At 30.9% G+C, this 21068-nt stretch overlaps 1 protein-coding gene and 1 long non-coding RNA gene across 2 annotated transcripts; one reads left to right on the forward strand and one right to left on the reverse strand.

Annotated features, from left to right (window-relative positions):
- The first annotated feature begins 1131 nt into the window (after positions 1-1131).
- LOC118680053 (uncharacterized) lies at positions 1132-4804 on the forward strand. The gene is made up of 2 exons (XR_011396861.1): positions 1132-1219; positions 3742-4804. It is a non-coding gene; the product is annotated as an uncharacterized lncRNA (long non-coding RNA).
- A 412-nt stretch (positions 4805-5216) lies between these two features.
- mex1 (midgut expression 1) lies at positions 5217-8844 on the reverse strand. Its single transcript, XM_070111151.1, has 2 exons — positions 8437-8844; positions 5217-5555 (listed from the first exon to the last, which is right to left on the reverse strand). Exons 1-2 carry the CDS (start codon positions 8487-8489, stop codon positions 5357-5359), a joined length of 252 nt encoding a protein of 83 aa, XP_069967252.1. The 5' UTR covers positions 8490-8844; the 3' UTR covers positions 5217-5356.
- Positions 8845-21068: the final 12224 nt, after the last annotated feature.

Below are 21068 nucleotides of genomic sequence, written 5' to 3' on the forward strand. Positions count from 1 at the left end.
ATACATCGAAATCGATCTTCTTCGCTTCACGGTAAAAATACTTGCAATTATAAAATGGCTGAAAGCATTATTCACGAACTCAACGCACAATTTAATGATTTGGACTTAAAGTCCAAAAATAAAATGCAAAATAAGGATGCATGGAAGGAAGATTCCACCGCAAATAAAAATTCCAAATATATTGACGCGGAAGAGCACTGTATGCCATATCATACTTTAACGGACAGCAAGGACATCACATACATTTGTTCCTTATGTGGCGGCAATCTATATGCAAATATTACTAATAATAATGTGTTGAAAGAAAATTTGCATTATAAGTTAATTTGCCCGCGCGGATGTACAAAACCGCAAAATAAAGAAGTAACGGAAATTTTAGATGACCAACAACTACAAGCAATGGGAGCAGAATACAACTATAGCTCATGCCAGCCTCACGATATGGTTGCAATGCATAATCACGATTTCAGATTCAATCTTACCACCGATCTCATGGCCGCGCGGACTGCGCGTTTAAAGCAACTTTTAAATACCATCGATTGTGATAATTAACGAACTTAACATAATTAAAAAATGTTCGAAAATAGCGGTCTGATTTTACATGCACTTAATATTTGAATTGCTTTTAAACCCGTTTCCTATGTATAGATTAAAACGCTAACGTATTGATTTGTATCCTAGAAGCATCTAGCTCTTATTATATGCCTTTTTGTTTTCAGTTCGTTTCGTTGAAATTATGGTAGGATATATACCACTAGCATTAGTGAGAATCTATTTTCTGGGCGTCTAACAATTTTATTCACCATCCTGTGTGGTACTTTAACAACTCTTCTAATGAAACTTCGACAAATAGAAGCTTTTTGTTTCCTGCACTTAACATTTATTTATCAATTGTACATATTGTATATATTCAAATACTATATATAAGTAGAACATAAAACAAACTCATAAATATTAAATATAATTTTTATAATTGACAAATTATAAATTAGCTTTCATAGCGCTCGATATATACTTAAAGAATTCTCTCACAACATTCTCGTTCTCTTTATGTTCCACAATGCCAATAAACTGCATGGCCACGAACAGCATTAACAGGACGACAAATGTACAAACCAACCACAGGCAAAATCTGGAAAAGTTCGGTTAGTTACACAGGCCGGATATTGTTTATATAACATTTCCAAGACAATCGTTACAAAACGTATAAAACATATTGGTGAACTTTTAATTATATAAAAAAAAATATTTTAGGTACCAAAAGTGATATTTATAGCCATTATTTAATCAATAGAGTCAATCAATAGAGTTAATAGAGATATATATTATCTAAGCATTAACCATTAAGGACTACCGTACAATGATACAACTTAAACAAATTTCGGCTTAAGAACGACAAAATACTGAAATTGGTTGGATCCATTCAAATCCACCAACAATTGTACTGGTCTATGTAGAAAGTTCTCATGATGTCTGAGAATCGAACGCTTTTTTAAACGGTAATCTTTATGCTTTGGTTTGTTTGAAAACATGTAATCTCAATTCAATCAATAAATCCGCCGTAAATATCATTTTAGCTCACATATATAGACTGTATCTAAATGCTTAGCGTCAAAACAGTTTTTAGATATTCTTACTTGCACATTCCGTGCTTGGTTTAATTTCTTGGTATCTATATTTCTTTATCACTATTCGCTTTATATTAATATAGACATTGTTTTTTCGGCAGGCAAAAAATATAAAATATTTCAGTTTACATATTTTCGAAACATATTGCAATGCTCCCAGTAAGTTAAAAAATGATTTCCGAAAAACTTTATTTGTACATATTTATTGCGTAATATCAATATTATGATTTAAAACTAACTCTGTGTTCTGACTTCACGCTTAATACGTCTTGATTAAAGTTTAAGCATTACTTTGTAGAAAATTAGAAAAAATTTCTATAAAATATACTATGTTGAAGTAAATGAGCAGTGACTCGGAGCGTAATCTCATTTTGCTCATCTCGTTCTTTGACTAACATTATATTCATTCGCAAACATTATATGCCTTTTATTCTACTGGATCTTAGCTTCAAAATAATTGTAATCCTTTTCCTAACAACTCACCAGAGTCTGTATCTTTTCAACCTCACCTCACCTCACCTATTGCCTCTCTTGAAATGAGAACTTCTCTCCTAGCAAGGACGTCGCTAAGAGATATTTTTGCATATAAACTTATCTATAAAAGATGCGATCAAAGTTCGTATAAAAATCTAACGTCTATATTAACTTTATTCGCGAGGACAAGATATCGAAATTTTAAGTTTTATATGTGATGTTATCAAATACTCAACAAAATCCTTTTAATAGTATTGCTACAAAAAGCCTTTAAAATTTACCAAGGCAGCATTTACCCTCTCCTCCATCATTTATTTTTGAATCAGCGTCTCTCCTATTGTTGTAAAAGAAAACAAAGTACACGGTAAGACCAATTATGAGAAACAATATGAGAAATGTACGAAATATGCTGAGACCGATAGTTAAGGCACATTGGCAGCAGCTGGAAGAAGTATAGTTAGCAATAAAATATTTAAGCAATCGTTTGATGATGCATATGAATATTAGAGATGTTTTTGAAATCCATTTCAACAAAAACTATAAAATAAAAATATAAAAGAGTGATGTTGAGAAAGTCGTATAAAAAACGGCCACCACAAGGCTCTGGTGTACAATACAATAAAGATCCAAACAATTTTCGAACACTGGGTGTACGGAGTTACAGACGGTGACATAGAGAACCTGGGTTTAGCTGGAGTATATTTATATTACAATATATGTTCTTAATAAAGAGAAACGTTTTGGGTCTAGCGAGCCCAAAATTAATTGTATTTTTCGTACGCCTTAATGGCAGAGGAATATTCTATAAGAAAACCCTGAGATGGAAGATATTTAAAACACCGATCGAAATATAGACGAAGCACAAGTCTATCGTAATGTCAAATGGAATAGAGTATGAGTATCCTCTACACTCATTCCTAGTTTCGCCAACTTTTGAAAATAGTTATTTACCAGCGCACAACCATTACTGAACCCTTGAGACGTTCACATAATACGCCACACATTTTTATTGCTCTTTGTTAAAATGAGTTTAATTATACGTTTAAATAACTCTTTTGATCTCAATAGTTTTAGATATCAGCGACTAAATGTTCCAATTACAATGTGCCTTATGTATATTACACGAATGAAAAATATTTCATTAGCTTTTCAGATTTGCCTGTAAACTTCATGGTTAACTTTACGAAAAAAGTGAGGCACATGTTTCGAAAAATTATATTTTACATTATTATGAATTACCCCTTAGTTGATTCATCTAACAGCGAGTCAGAAATTAGAATAACGGAGCACAAGAAATTAGATGAGAAAACTTCATCTACACAAATTCAAATGAAATCAAAACGCAAATCAAAAATGAACCAGCAATTGCATATTTAAAAAACTCTGTATAAACTTAGGCGCTCAAACGCTGTGTGATTTTTTCACTCGTCTTATGACAACAATATTTAATTCGCAGACGATTTATAAAATTCATGTTTGAAAACTATTAAACTTCTTCTTGAAAATCTTAATTTATTATATAGAATACCATAACCAATGCGTTTAACTCCAATAGCTTTAAATCTTTATATTTCTATTCTAATAAACATATTAATTGAATTATAACGCAATTTTAATAACTGTAATTATTCTATCTTAGAAATAATATTCGCATATCAACCTGTGAAAGGCCTCAAAATAAAGCTCATCAATTCTTGCATAACCGAGTTTTCTTTATCGGCATCTGGACTTTTGTGAAAAACAAAAGCTCCAAAGCAAATTGTTAAGAAAATTATTAAGGCGATGATCACAATGCAGGCGGTGGCACAAAACACGTTGTATCTGCAGCCGCTGAAAGAGAACGTGCAAAAAATGTACTCATTATTGGAGAAACACTCTGAAAGTATTTATATATTGTATATATATATATATTTAAAGCAATATAAAGAATCAAGACTTTTTCCTTACCAACACATATTCTTCTGTTTGTTTTTGCCTTGTTATTTGTATTAAAGAGTTTTAGCAAATTATTCGTGTTTCTATTTGAAAATATTTGATTATTTTTACTCTAATGACGTTTTTCGGCTCCACGTTTTTTTTTGTTTTGCTCGATGTTCTAAATTATTTTTATCCAAGTTGATACTTCTTATAACTTTTGGGCATTATTAAATACTTACTTTTAAAATAATTGTCTAAAATTATTTTGTAGCGAGTAGTAACGAAAAAATTATCAAGCTTGCCAGGCTGGTACTTCGTTACTCGGTAAAACGATAGTCCCTTAATTTTATAAAATCAAAATTCACGTAAAAAACTACCGAATAACAACTAACGAATTAACAAAGCTGGTCTGAATACCCCTGTTGATATGTTACAGAGGTTCCGGTCAAAAATCCTTAGAGTTATGAAGGGTTCACCGTAATCAAAATATTCACAAATATCTTGACATTCCTATGGTAAAGAAATAACTAGAGGCGAAACTAGAGGACAGCAGTAAGAACTATGAACTTAAACTGCGTAATTATCCAAATCCTTTAGCTAACCTTATTACAAAACCCGCTTGAAAAAGGAAGATCTACCAGCCTTCTAAAGAGCAGCGTATCACCAAGCAGGCTCAACTAGAACTTTGAGCTTTTCTAGCTTTTATTAGATTTAAGATTTTATTATCTATTGTTAGGCTTGGAACAAGCAGATTCAATAAATAAAGATATATTAACAAAAAAAAATATTGTTTACTTAGATAAGCTTTAGGCTGTATATTGGCACATACAGTTTTGCTTAGCATAATCAATTGATATTTATCTGCACGAAGTTAAATAAAGGAAAGTAATAATTTAGTTAAGCTCTATTTCTAATTACTATTAGTATAATATGGCATACATATGTATATATATAAGCTACATACATTCATTTTTCTACAGATAACCTATGCACTAGAATTTTGAGTTAAGTCGTAGATATTGCAAAGGCAATATTATGGCCAAAACATTATCAACACTATTAACAAAATATTTATATCATGTTGTAAATTAACCCATACATATTTGCTCACAGCAAGGTTTTAATTAGATTAACAGCGGTGTACTCGTAATTGCATAAATTTTGTATAAATTCGCAACTACAATAAAAAACAGTGAATTCTCTTGTATAAATGTTTAAAATTATTTATTGAATTTATTAAACTTAAAAAATATACAGTTTTAACAACAATAACACTGGTTGATACTAAAGTTATTCCATAAGCCAAAAATTGGTCTTAAACCGAATTTAATTCAATTTTAGTGTTGTTGTTGGAAGTAGTCCTTAAATGTTAAAGGCGCAGCTGTTATAAGCTGCTGCACCAATTTTTCTTGTTGACCATCGGAACTATCCTTGTGGTAATATACTGTAAAGTACACGATCAGTCCGATTATGACAGCTAATATTATGACGGAACAAAATATGCCGAGTAACATATTCAGCGCACATTCGCAGCAACTACAAAGAGAAGAGAGTAAAAATTAATTATATTATAATAAAGAGCTTAAATTGGTATATGCTCAGTATAATTCTTTTTTTTTGTAATAATAAAGGCAACATGCAAAGTATGTTTTACACTATGGTCGTTCCCGAAATACGCTATCCTACAAAGCAACAATGAAACAAGTAAAAACGTCAACTTCGTTTGCACCGAAACTATTATAATCTTCACAAATACAAAATATTCCTTACAAGAACTTGATTTTGCTCGGTCAGTTTGTATGGCAATTACCATATATGCTATAGTGACTCAGGCTAAACAATTTTATCGGAGACTGCACCATTGTCTCACACAATAACCTGAATAACTGAGGGACTAGTGCGAGTATATATAGACAGACGGAAACGGACATAGCTAAATCGACTTAGCTCGTCACGCTGATCATTTATATACATATATATGGTACTTTTTAGCGTCTCCAACGTTTCCTGTTGGGTGTTACAAACAACCTAGCATACTTAATATACCCTGTTCAGGGTATAAAAAAGAAATTCCATAAGAGAGATTAGAGACATAACCTCTATCAGCTCGACTGATCTGCGTTGACATTCTCCTCACAAAATGGAGCCAACTCTACCAGTATAACGACATTTCCATAAGCATAGAACTTAAGAACTACATTGGCTTAGTTATAACATAAAAATGGATATAAACTTTCCAGACTAGGATAAATTCTTCTACTGCTGACACGGCTAATAGTAAAAACCCCCAAAGAGAAAGATTTGTCGCATATGACTCCAACTTCTGAAATGAAAAAAGTCTCAAACGATATCTCTAACACGCGACACTAAAATGTATTCGGATTTATATTCAGCAAAGGACTATAGCCTCAGCAACTTTACACAAAACTTCTTGGAGAACGTTACATATTTACCAGCACACAACCTTTGCTGTCCCCTTGAGACATGCACATAACACGCCACACATTTTTATTGCTCTTTGTTAAAACGAGTTTTATTACACGTTTAAATAAATCTTTTGATCTCAATAGTTTTTAGATATCAGCGGCTAAATGTTCCAATTACAATTATAAAGAAAAATATTTCATTAGTCTTTCAGATTTGCCTGTAAACTTCATGGTTAACTTTACGAAAAAAGTGAAGCACATGTTTCGAAACATTACATTTCGAAATTTATATTTTACATTATTATGAATTAACCCTTAGTTAAACAATCTAGGCGTGTCAGAAATTAGAATAACGGAGCACAGCGCATTAAATGAAAAAACTTCATCTACACAAATTGAAGAGAAATCAAAACTCAAATCAAAAATCAAAAAAAAAAAAACTCTGTATAAACTTAGGCGCTCAAACGCTGTGTGATTATTTCACTTGTATTATGATAAAAATATTAAATTCCCAGATGATTAATAAAATGCATGTTTGAAAACTATTAAACCTATGCTCGAAAATCTTAATTTCTTATATAGGAACGAACGTTCTTGGAGAACGTTACATCTGTACAAGTATATAGTAATAATTTCTAGGAATAAATTTCCGCTGCGTAAAATCTATTGCCTTTGTTTACAGTTGTACTTAAACTTTTCAGATGAAATTGGTATGAAACGAAACTATGATTAATTTATTTCATATTTAGTTGAAATGTTATCTTAAACTAATTAAGTGTAATATGAAATGCAGTAATAATTTTTGTAATTTTATGCAAGTCGAGTACATCTGGGATCTCTCTTGCATATATTTCATATGTATATGTAAATTAAATATTTATCTATTCATTGCTAATTACCTACTTCACCCGTTATTTACACTTTACAATGCATTCGCTATCTAACAAATGATAACTTTTATATCGCTTAAACAGTTTGAGTAAGCGACTCTGTGGTTTTCACGTGCTCAGCGATTATAAAGTGCTTGTTAAGCGGTGTCTATTGCAACACAATATTTTCAAAAGTTTCTGCTATAACTAACCAATATTACGAGATTGATTTGGTAGGCACATAATGTAAGGTTGACAGTTAATAAATTTGACAACCAAATGACAGCTAGTATCGTAAGTTTTAGCTAGCTTAAAATGGAAATCGAAGGGACTTGTACAAGTATAACCTTTAGAAATATTATTATTAGTATTACTGTAAAAATATATAAACATTTTATTATAATTTTATATGTGAGTTCGCCGATTCGAAGATTATTAGAATACCCTGATATGGAAGTTGAATACGATAACGAAGTCATTTTTGGTGGATATATGAGTGGCTGCTGTCGAATATTTTTATTCAAAAGTAGTACAAATTTACCATTATTTTATTAAAATACCGAACGAGTAACTTACTTCAGACTCGAACTCAATTCGATACATTAAAAACCGTCGAGAAAACCAATTGGATTGGTGTTTTTCAAACCCACAATAAATTTCAAACAATTGCCTCGACCTAGCTTTTAATTACTGTCACAACAACGCACCGTAGAGGTTTTATAATAAAAGAATGAGATAGAGAGTTTGTCGTCTACGCTTAACACTCAACGCTAGCAGTTCCATTAGTACTTTGGAGAAGGCATCAAAAATATCAAATTCAAACATTCTGGGTCTTAGCACCACGACTTAGAAAAACTGTCTATTTGTTCTTAAAGACTGGGGTTGAGCTAAACAAGAGCCCTATTAAGGTGCTGAACAAGATGCAGATAGTTTTTTAATTTTGGCAACGCCTTTTTCCGAGCTTAATGTGTATTCTCAAGTAATTCTAACTGATATTAGCTTAAAATGTGATACACATTTAGAATTTTTGCGCTTATAAACTTCTATTATTAGTTCTTTTTTCAGAACTTGTTATATCTAATCATATTTCTTCAGTGTTATATACTTAAAAAAAACACTTACCAACAAAACAGTTTTGCTGGACATTTTAGACACTCCCATAAACAGTTGCACATTTTGAATGTTTGTGTTTAAAAATAATGCAAAATAATTCTACAAATTAGTACACAAATTTTTTTATTTAAATATTATTAAAGCCTAGTGTAATCCTCTCGTGTACTTTAATTATTTATATGTTAGTTCGTTCGATATCGGTGAATCACTGGTCGGCGTTTAACGGTTATGTAAATCGTTTTTTCCTTTCCGTAAGTGCGTGAAACACGTTATTTCGTTAGCAAACACAAACCGCAACTGTCGTGACACTCGAGTGTTATTAGCTATTTTTCCCAATAGAAAAACTTAACCCGTGCGTGGCACATACATAGATAGGAGACCACAAATGTTTTATTATCGGGAAATACGTGCACTTAATAATAATTATCTTTATCACTAGTCGTGTGTAACATGACTCAATGTTTGTCGTACTTGAAACGATACAGTGTCTATCACCTAAGGGTTAAGCATTCAACAGGTTGGACGTGACACATTATGTTATCAGTGTCAATATCGTAATGAGACATATTTATGTGTTGATAAAAATAAGTATTTGTTACCGATATATGTACCTATGAAGAACGATAGTTATATTTTCTTATCACTATTGATTGGCTGCGATTGTTTGTTTAGTCCAACGATTAACCTGTGTGGTTGTAATTTTCAAAAGCACACACTTCAAATTCAAGGGATTCACCAGAAAATCAACAAATTTTATGGCTATGTATGTTCGGTGGACAAGGTAAACTTAACCGCTACCGTAATCATTTTTTTTAATGTAGATTAAAAAATTGTATACTTCTCGAGAAGCGTTTGCTCAAATATTCACTGCATTTTATTATAAGAATTCACTTGCACTGACATCTCAATTAACCACCTGAGTATGCGCACATAGCTTTTTCTGCTCTCTTAAATTCTTATAGTACTCAAATTTCTTATTTGCATAATTTTAATTGCAAAAATTTTGTCGAGTTCATTTCTGTTTCCCTTCTCATTTCGAATACGCTATTACTATTAAACTCAGTGTTGTTTTATAGCAAATATTACAAAACTATTTGAATTTCCTATGAGATTAAATCAATTGAGATTAAAAAGATTAAAAGCTCACTGGAATTAGAAAAGAAGAGGAGAATGCTAAGAGGTGGTTGTAAAAAAAGTGTTGTTGTTAAAAGTGAGCTTATAACGGCACTTCGAGGCATTAAAATTGTGCAGTCACATTTTTGGAGTTGCAAAAATAAATAAGAAGTTAGAACTTTTTTATAATAAAGTAGAAAATTTAAGCAAATAAAAATAATAATAATGATAAAATAGTGAAAAAATAACTGTTTAATCAAGCATTAAAAAATTAAAATTTTTTGGTTTAAGTAAATGAAACGCTACAGTAAAAAAAGATGAAAAGTTAAAGTAGAAATGAAGCCGTACACGCCGAACAGTATCCATGAGCCTCTTAAAGGCCTAGCTCTGTCGTCAGACAGCCACTCTACCTACCTACCTATATTTTTGTGTTTGTATTAGTGTATCTGGGCTTACTGGTGAAGCTCCTGTCTTTTTAATTACAACAAAATCGCATTACGTCGCTATAGTTAATATGGTAACCCTCTAATAAAAAATATGGTAGGTAGAAAAAACGACTTTGGATTTAATATGTATATAAGTATAATTATTAATTATTAAATTAAACGTTTATTTTTTTATTATAAAAATGTATTCTTCATATAATTTATTTATTATAATACCACTTTATATATTAAATATATGATAGCTATAATCACATTTTATGACTGTATTTATGATTTTATTCCGAAATCATAAAATGACAAATGCATTACGATTTTTATGTCAAAATCTTAAATAATCAAATAACCATATTTCCAGAATTTTATAATCTTCTGCAGAAAAATTATAATACGCCTATAAATTTATTAAAAAATATTTTAGTTTGCGTGAAATCGTTTTGAATTACATTCTCTGTTAACAAGCTACCGGTATATGTAATTCAAAAAATGTAAAAAAAGGCGTTAAATATGTTTCTACATAATTAACTTATTAAGCAATGAAAGTCTAGCACGACTTTTCTTCTTGTTCGGTCTACCAGTTAGAGACTGTCTTTCACTCAATGGATCTTCCGGCTCCAAAGGTATTGTAGAAGTTCTAGTTTCGATCTTATGAAAGTGCACACATTCAATAAATTGCAAGTATCTTAATTTGTTTCGCAATTCTTCAATTGTCTTCAATACTTTTGGAACATCAGTATGTAACGCCAACTGCTGCTCATGCTTCGGTTTTACGTTGTTATGTAAGCTCTTCTCACTAATGGAACTGTGAATGCTTATACTATCATCTGAGAATTTGTTGCTCAAAACTGCATTATGCATTGCCATTATAGTTGTGTAATATTGAGGATTGTATGTAAAGAAAAAATTAAAAATATTGCGAGCTCTCGTACGAGTGTAGTCATTCAAAGCTACATACGAACTGATCGTACTCGGCAGTGTCCGATATTTACACTTTACATTAAAGAAGATCCAGGCGATTTAAGTACTAGTAACTAGTAGCAGGTAAGAACATTGTCCTTTAATAAAATAAATATGTACATACACCACAAAAAGGTTTCCACTAGTGTGCAAATAAAGTGCATACGCTTTCCTTTAAACATTGTTAGCAGTACATAATTTTATAAGTACCTGTCCAAACTATAACATATTAAAACGTACCCAAATTTCATAGTAAAAATGTAATAAAAGGTAAAAAAACAACAAATATGCTTTAGAATTTTTTTTGTGCCTTTTCAAAAGAACTTATCAATAGACATTAATTCACTCTATATCCATTGACTTTCAGCTTAAGGGGTTACATGGGTTTCGTTGAGCAAAAAACACCCTATTTTCAATTTTTTTTTTTTATAAAAAATGAAATATTTTATTCAAACTTTTTTTTATTCCGCAGATACATACTTGCTACAGATTTTGTGAGTTTTTGAAGGGAAATTATAAAAAACTCGGTCATTACGACGTCATTTCTGGCAGTCCCTCGGAAAAAAGGTGCTTCCGCGTTCGCAGCAGAATTTCTGACATTATTATTAAAAGTAATAAGGAAAAAAATACGTTTTTAAGATCATTAACTAAATTTTAGGATGAGAAAAAACAAACAAAGTGAATATTGTATTTTTGCAGACGTTTTTATAAAAACATGCAAATTTAATTTAATCGGTTAAGTAGCTCGTGAGAAATCTTGACAACCGACTTTGAAAACACAGCTTCGGGAAAAACGCATATAAAGTTTTAGGTGACTATATAGCTGATATCGATCAAAGCTGTAAGTTGAATATTTTCAATTTGCTTTTTTGCATAATATTTTTATAAAGACTTGCTTTGCATGCACTTAATATTTGAATTGCTTTTAAACCCGTTTCCTATGTATAGATTAAAACGCTAACGTATTGATTTGTATCCTAGAAGCATCTAGCTCTTATTATATGCCTTTTTGTTTTCAGTTCGTTTCGTTGAAATTATGGTAGGATATATACCACTAGCATTAGTGAGAATCTATTTTATGGGCGTCTAACATTTTATTCACCATCCTGTGTGGTACTTTAACAACTCTTCTAATGAAACTTCGACAAATAGAAGCTTTTTGTTTCATGCACTTAACATTTATTTATCAATTGTACATATTGTATATATTCAAATACTATATATAAGTAGAACATAAAACAAACTCATAAATATTAAATATAATTTTTATATTTGACAAATTATAAATTAGCTTTCATAGCGCTCGATATATACTTAAAGAATTCTCTCACAACATTCTCGTTCTCTTTATGTTCCACAATGCCAATAAACTGCATGGCCACGAACAGCATTAACAGGACGACAAATGTACAAACCAACCACAGGCAAAATCTGGAAAAGTTCGGTTAGTTACACAGGCCGGATATTGTTTATATAACATTTCCAAGACAATCGTTACAAAACGTATAAAACATATTGGTAAACTTTTAATTATATAAAAAAAAATATTTTAGGTACCAAAAGTGATATTTATAGCCATTATTTAATCCATAGAGTCAATCAATAGAGTTTTATTTTTATTATATATTATCTAAGCATTAACCATAAAGGACTTACAAATACCGTACAATCATACAACTTAAACAAATTTCGGCTTAAGAACGACAAAATACTGAAATTGGTTGGATCCATTCAAATCCACCAACAATTGTACTAGTCTATGTAGAAAGTTCTCATGATGTCTGAGAATCGAACGCTTTTTTAAACGGTAATCTTTATGCTTTGGTTTGTTTGAGCATATGTACTCTTTATGCTTTGGTTTGTTTGAGCATATGTAATCTCAATTCAATCAATAAATCCGCCGTAAATATCATTTTAGCTCACTTATATAGACTGTATCTAAATGCTTAGCGTCAAAACAGTTTTTAGATATTCTTACTTGCACATTCCGTGCTTGGTTTAATTTCTTCGTATCTATATTTCTTTATCACTATTCGCTTTATATTAAAATAGACATTGTTTTTTCGGCAGGCAAAAAATATAAAATATTTCAGTTAACATATTTTCGAAACATATTGCAATGCTCCCAGTAAGTTAAAAAATTATTTCCGAAAAACTCTATTTGTACATATTTATTGCGTAATATCAATAAAATGATTTTAAACGTACTCTGTGTTCTGACTTTACGCTTAATACGTCTTGATTAAAATTTAAGCATTACTTTGTAGAAAATTAGAAAAAATTTCTATAAAATACAATATGTTGTGGTAAATGAGCAGTGACTCGGAGCGTAATCTCATTTTGCTCATCTAGTTCTTTGACTAACAATATATGTATTCGCAAACATTATATGCTTTTCATTCTACTGGATCTTAGCTTCAAAACAATTGTAATCCTTTTTCCGAACAACTCACCAGAGTCTGTATCTTTTCAACCTCACCTCACCTCACCTAATGCCTCTCTTGAAATGAGAACTTCTCATCTAGTAAAGAGATATTTTTGCATATAAACTTATCTATAAAAGATGCGATCAAAGTTCGTATAAAAATTTAACGTCGATATTAACTTTATTCGCGAGGACAAGATATCGAAATTTTAAGTTTTATATGTGATGTTATGAAATACTCAACAAAATCCTTTTAATAGTATTGCTAGAAAAAGCCTTTAAAACTTACCAGGGCAGCATTTACTCTCTCCTTAATCATTCATTTTTGAATCAGAGTCAGCAATAACAACAACAATATGAGAACTGTACGAAATATGCTGAGACAGATAGTTAAGGCACATTGGCAGCAGCTGGAAGAAATATAGTTAGCAATAACATATTTAAGCAATCACTTGATGATGCATATGAATATCAGAGATGTTTTTGAAATCCATTTCAACAAAAACTATAAAATAAAAATATAAAAGAGTGATGTTGAGAAAGTCGTATAAAAACGGCTACCACAAGGCTCTGGTGTACAATACAATAAAGATCCAAACAATTTTCGAACACTGGGTGTACGGAGTTACAGACGGTGACATAGAGAACCTGGGTTTAGCTGGAGTGTATTTATATTACAATATATGTTCTTAATAAAGAGAAACGTTTTGGGTCTAGCGAGCCCAAAATTAATTGTATTTTTCGTACGCCTTAATGGCAGATGAATATTCTATAAGAAAACCCTGAGATGGAAGATATTTAAAACACCATCTCTATAACTGATCGAAATATAGACGAAGCACAAATCTATCGTAATGTCAAATGGAATAGAGTATGAGTATCCTCTACACTCATTTGTAGTTTCGCCAACTTTTGAAAATAGTTATTTACCAGCGCACAACCATTACTGAACCCTTGAGACGTTCACATAATACGCCATACATTTTTATTGCTCTTTGTTAAAATGAGTTTTATTATACGTTTAAATAACTCTTTTGATCTCAATAGTTTTTAGATATCAGCGACTAAATGTTTCAATTACAATGTGCCTTATGTATATTACACGAATGAAAAATATTTCATTAGCTTTTCAGATTTGCCTGTAAACTTCATGGTTAACTTTACGAAAAAAGTGAGGCACATGTTTCGAAAAATTACATTTCGAAAATTATATTTTACATTATTATGAATTAACCCTAAGTTGTTTCATCTAACAGCGTGTCAGAAATTAGAATAGCGGAGCACAAGAAATTAGATGAGAAAACTTCATCTACACAAATTCAAATGAAATCAAAACGCAAATCAAAAATGAACCAGCAATTGCATACTTAAAAAACTCTGTATAAACTTAGGCGCTCAAACGTTGTGTGATTTTTTCACTCGTCTTATGACAACAATATTTAATTCGCAGACGATTTATAAAATTCATGTTTGAAAACTATTAAACTTCTTCTTGAAAATCTTAATTTATTATATAGAATACAATAACCAATGCGTTTAACTCCAATAGCTTTAGATCTTTATATTTCTATTCTAATAAACATATTAATTGAATTATAACGCAATTTTAATAACTGTAATTATTCCATCTTAGAAATAACATATCAACCTGTGAAAGGCCTCAAAATAAAGCTCATCAATTCTTGCATAACCGAGTTTTCTTTATCGGCATCTGGACTTTTGTGAAAAACAAAAGCTCCAAAGCAAATTGTTAAGAAAATTATTAAGGCGATGATCACAATGCAGGCGGTGGCACAAAACATGTTGTATCTGCAGCCGCTGAAAGAGAACGTGCAAAAAATGTACTCATTATTGGAGAAACACTTTGAAAGTATTTATATATTGTATATATATATATATTTAAAGCAATATAAAGAATCAAGACTTTGTCCTTACCAACACATATTCTTCTGTTTGTTTTTGCCTTGTTGTTTGTATTAAAGAGTTTTAGCAAATTATTCGTGTTTCTATTTGAAAATATTTTATTATTTTTACTCTAATGACGTTTTTCGGCTCCACGTTTTTTTTTTTTTGTTTTGCTCGATGTTCTAAATTATTTTTATCCAAGTTGATACTTCTTATAACTTTTGGGCATTATTAAATACTTACTTTTAAAAAAATTGTCCAAAATTATTTTGTAGCGAGTAGTAACGAAAAAATGTTCAAGCTTGCCAGGCTGGTACTTCGTTACTCGGTAAAACGATAGTCCCTTAATTTTATAAAATCAAAATTCACGTAAAAAACTACCGAATAACAACTAACGAATTAACAAAGCTGGTCTGAATACCCCTGTTGATATATTACAGATGTTCCGGTCAAAAATCCTTAGAGTTATGAAGGGTTCACCGTAATCAAAATATTCACAAATATCTTGACATTCCTATGGTAAAGGAATAACTAGAGGCGAAACTAGAGGACAGCAGTAAGAACTATGAACTTAAACTGCGTAATTATCCAAATCCTTTAGCTAACCTTATTACAAAACCCGCTTGAAAAAGGAAGATCTACCAGCCTTCTAAAGAGCAGCGTATCACCAAGCAGGCTCAACTAGAACTTTGAGCTTTTCTAGCTTTTATTAGATTTAAGATTTTATTATCTATTGTTAGGCTTGGAACAAGCAGATTCAATAAATAAAGATATATTAACAAAAAAAAATATTGTTTACTTAGATAAGCTTTAGGCTGTATATTGGCACATACAGTTTTGCTTAGCATAATCAATTGATATTTATCTGCACGAAGTTAAATAAAGGAAAGTAATAATTTAGTTAAGCTCTATTTCTAATTACTATTAGTATAATATGGCATACATATGTATATATATAAGCTACATACATTCATTTTTCTACAGATAACCTATGCACTAGAATTTTGAGTTAAGTCGTAGATATTGCAAAGGCAATATTATGGCCAAAACATTATCAACACTATTAACAAAATATTTATATCATGTTGTAAATTAACCCATACATATTTGCTCACAGCAAGGTTTTAATTAGATTAACAGCGGTGTACTCGTAATTGCATAAATTTTGTATAAATTCGCAACTACAATAAAAAACAGTGAATTCTCTTGTATAAATGTTTAAAATTATTTATTGAATTTATTAAACTTAAAAAATATACAGTTTTAACAACAATAACACTGGTTGATACTAAAGTTATTCCATAAGCCAAAAATTGGTCTTAAACCGAATTTAATTCAATTTTAGTGTTGTTGTTGGAAGTAGTCCTTAAATGTTAAAGGCGCAGCTGTTATAAGCTGCTGCACCAATTTTTCTTGTTGACCATCGGAACTATCCTTGTGGTAATATACTGTAAAGTACACGATCAGTCCGATTATGACAGCTAATATTATGACGGAACAAAATATGCCGAGTAACATATTCAGCGCACATTCGCAGCAACTACAAAGAGAAGAGAGTAAAAATTAATTATATTATAATAAAGAGCTTAAATTGGTATATGCTCAGTATAATTCTTTTTTTTTGTAATAATAAAGGCAACATGCAAAGTATGTTTTACACTATGGTCGTTCCCGAAATACGCTATCCTACAAAGCAACAATGAAACAAGTAAAAACGTCAACTTCGTTTGCACCGAAACTATTATAATCTTCACAAATACAAAATATTCCTTACAAGAACTTGATTTTGCTCGGTCAGTTTGTATGGCAATTACCATATATGCTATAGTGACTCAGGCTAAACAATTTTATCGGAGACTGCACCATTGTCTCACACAATAACCTGAATAACTGAGGGACTAGTGCGAGTATATATAGACAGACGGAAACGGACATAGCTAAATCGACTTAGCTCGTCACGCTGATCATTTATATACATATATATGGTACTTTTTAGCGTCTCCAACGTTTCCTGTTGGGTGTTACAAACAACCTAGCATACTTAATATACCCTGTTCAGGGTATAAAAAAGAAATTCCATAAGAGAGATTAGAGACATAACCTCTATCAGCTCGACTGATCTGCGTTGACATTCTCCTCACAAAATGGAGCCAACTCTACCAGTATAACGACATTTCCATAAGCATAGAACTTAAGAACTACATTGGCTTAGTTATAACATAAAAATGGATATAAACTTTCCAGACTAGGATAAATTCTTCTACTGCTGACACGGCTAATAGTAAAAACCCCCAAAGAGAAAGATTTGTCGCATATGACTCCAACTTCTGAAATGAAAAAAGTCTCAAACGATATCTCTAACACGCGACACTAAAATGTATTCGGATTTATATTCAGCAAAGGACTATAGCCTCAGCAACTTTACACAAAACTTCTTGGAGAACGTTACATATTTACCAGCACACAACCTTTGCTGTCCCCTTGAGACATGCACATAACACGCCACACATTTTTATTGCTCTTTGTTAAAACGAGTTTTATTACACGTTTAAATAAATCTTTTGATCTCAATAGTTTTTAGATATCAGCGGCTAAATGTTCCAATTACAATTATAAAGAAAAATATTTCATTAGTCTTTCAGATTTGCCTGTAAACTTCATGGTTAACTTTACGAAAAAAGTGAAGCACATGTTTCGAAACATTACATTTCGAAATTTATATTTTACATTATTATGAATTAACCCTTAGTTAAACAATCTAGGCGTGTCAGAAATTAGAATAACGGAGCACAGCGCATTAAATGAAAAAACTTCATCTACACAAATTGAAGAGAAATCAAAACTCAAATCAAAAATCAAAAAAAAAAAAACTCTGTATAAACTTAGGCGCTCAAACGCTGTGTGATTATTTCACTTGTATTATGATAAAAATATTAAATTCCCAGATGATTAATAAAATGCATGTTTGAAAACTATTAAACCTATGCTCGAAAATCTTAATTTCTTATATAGGAACGAACGTTCTTGGAGAACGTTACATCTGTACAAGTATATAGTAATAATTTCTAGGAATAAATTTCCGCTGCGTAAAATCTATTGCCTTTGTTTACAGTTGTACTTAAACTTTTCAGATGAAATTGGTATGAAACGAAACTATGATTAATTTATTTCATATTTAGTTGAAATGTTATCTTAAACTAATTAAGTGTAATATGAAATGCAGTAATAATTTTTGTAATTTTATGCAAGTCGAGTACATCTGGGATCTCTCTTGCATATATTTCATATGTATATGTAAATTAAATATTTATCTATTCATTGCTAATTACCTACTTCACCCGTTATTTACACTTTACAATGCATTCGCTATCTAACAAATGATAACTTTTATATCGCTTAAACAGTTTGAGTAAGCGACTCTGTGGTTTTCACGTGCTCAGCGATTATAAAGTGCTTGTTAAGCGGTGTCTATTGCAACACAATATTTTCAAAAGTTTCTGCTATAACTAACCAATATTACGAGATTGATTTGGTAGGCACATAATGTAAGGTTGACAGTTAATAAATTTGACAACCAAATGACAGCTAGTATCGTAAGTTTTAGCTAGCTTAAAATGGAAATCGAAGGGACTTGTACAAGTATAACCTTTAGAAATATTATTATTAGTATTACTGTAAAAATATATAAACATTTTATTATAATTTTATATGTGAGTTCGCCGATTCGAAGATTATTAGAATACCCTGATATGGAAGTTGAATACGATAACGAAGTCATTTTTGGTGGATATATGAGTGGCTGCTGTCGAATATTTTTATTCAAAAGTAGTACAAATTTACCATTATTTTATTAAAATACCGAACGAGTAACTTACTTCAGACTCGAACTCAATTCGATACATTAAAAACCGTCGAGAAAACCAATTGGATTGGTGTTTTTCAAACCCACAATAAATTTCAAACAATTGCCTCGACCTAGCTTTTAATTACTGTCACAACAACGCACCGTAGAGGTTTTATAATAAAAGAATGAGATAGAGAGTTTGTCGTCTACGCTTAACACTCAACGCTAGCAGTTCCATTAGTACTTTGGAGAAGGCATCAAAAATATCAAATTCAAACATTCTGGGTCTTAGCACCACGACTTAGAAAAACTGTCTATTTGTTCTTAAAGACTGGGGTTGAGCTAAACAAGAGCCCTATTAAGGTGCTGAACAAGATGCAGATAGTTTTTTAATTTTGGCAACGCCTTTTTCCGAGCTTAATGTGTATTCTCAAGTAATTCTAACTGATATTAGCTTAAAATGTGATACACATTTAGAATTTTTGCGCTTATAAACTTCTATTATTAGTTCTTTTTTCAGAACTTGTTATATCTAATCATATTTCTTCAGTGTTATATACTTAAAAAAAACACTTACCAACAAAACAGTTTTGCTGGACATTTTAGACACTCCCATAAACAGTTGCACATTTTGAATGTTTGTGTTTAAAAATAATGCAAAATAATTCTACAAATTAGTACACAAATTTTTTTATTTAAATATTATTAAAGCCTAGTGTAATCCTCTCGTGTACTTTAATTATTTATATGTTAGTTCGTTCGATATCGGTGAATCACTGGTCGGCGTTTAACGGTTATGTAAATCGTTTTTTCCTTTCCGTAAGTGCGTGAAACACGTTATTTCGTTAGCAAACACAAACCGCAACTGTCGTGACACTCGAGTGTTATTAGCTATTTTTCCCAATAGAAAAACTTAACCCGTGCGTGGCACATACATAGATAGGAGACCACAAATGTTTTATTATCGGGAAATACGTGCACTTAATAATAATTATCTTTATCACTAGTCGTGTGTAACATGACTCAATGTTTGTCGTACTTGAAACGATACAGTGTCTATCACCTAAGGGTTAAGCATTCAACAGGTTGGACGTGACACATTATGTTATCAGTGTCAATATCGTAATGAGACATATTTATGTGTTGATAAAAATAAGTATTTGTTACCGATATATGTACCTATGAAGAACGATAGTTATATTTTCTTATCACTATTGATTGGCTGCGATTGTTTGTTTAGTCCAACGATTAACCTGTGTGGTTGTAATTTTCAAAAGCACACACTTCAAATTCAAGGGATTCACCAGAAAATCAACAAATTTTATGGCTATGTATGTTCGGTGGACAAGGTAAACTTAACCGCTACCGTAATCATTTTTTTTAATGTAGATTAAAAAATTGTATACTTCTCGAGAAGCGTTTGCTCAAATATTCACTGCATTTTATTATAAGAATTCACTTGCACTGACATCTCAATTAACCACCTGAGTATGCGCACATAGCTTTTTCTGCTCTCTTAAATTCTTATAGTACTCAAATTTCTTATTTGCATAATTTTAATTGCAAAAATTTTGTCGAGTTCATTTCTGTTTCCCTTCTCATTTCGAATACGCTATTACTATTAAACTCAGTGTTGTTTTATAGCAAATATTACAAAACTATTTGAATTTCCTATGAGATTAAATCAATTGAGATTAAAAAGATTAAAAGCTCACTGGAATTAGAAAAGAAGAGGAGAATGCTAAGAGGTGGTTGTAAAAAAAGTGTTGTTGTTAAAAGTGAGCTTATAACGGCACTTCGAGGCAATTAAAATTGTGCAGTCACATTTTTGGAGTTGCAAAAATAAATAAGAAGTTAGAACTTTTTTATAATAAAGTAGAAAATTTAAGCAAATAAAAATAATAATAATGATAAAATAGTGAAAAAATAACTGTTTAATCAAGCATTAAAAAAT

Source organism: Bactrocera oleae, chromosome 6 (assembly GCF_042242935.1).
Source record: "Bactrocera oleae isolate idBacOlea1 chromosome 6, idBacOlea1, whole genome shotgun sequence".
Taxonomy (NCBI): domain Eukaryota; kingdom Metazoa; phylum Arthropoda; class Insecta; order Diptera; family Tephritidae; genus Bactrocera; species Bactrocera oleae.

Coding starts and splice junctions, on each gene's coding strand:
- mex1 (XM_070111151.1), bottom strand. CDS start 8,489: ATGTGCAACTGTTTATGGGAGTGTCTAAAATGTCCAGCAAAACTGTTT. Junction 5,556..8,436: donor CCAGCAAAACTGTTTTGTTG/GTAAGTGTTTTT, acceptor TTCTCTTTGTAG/TTGCTGCGAATGTGCGCTGA.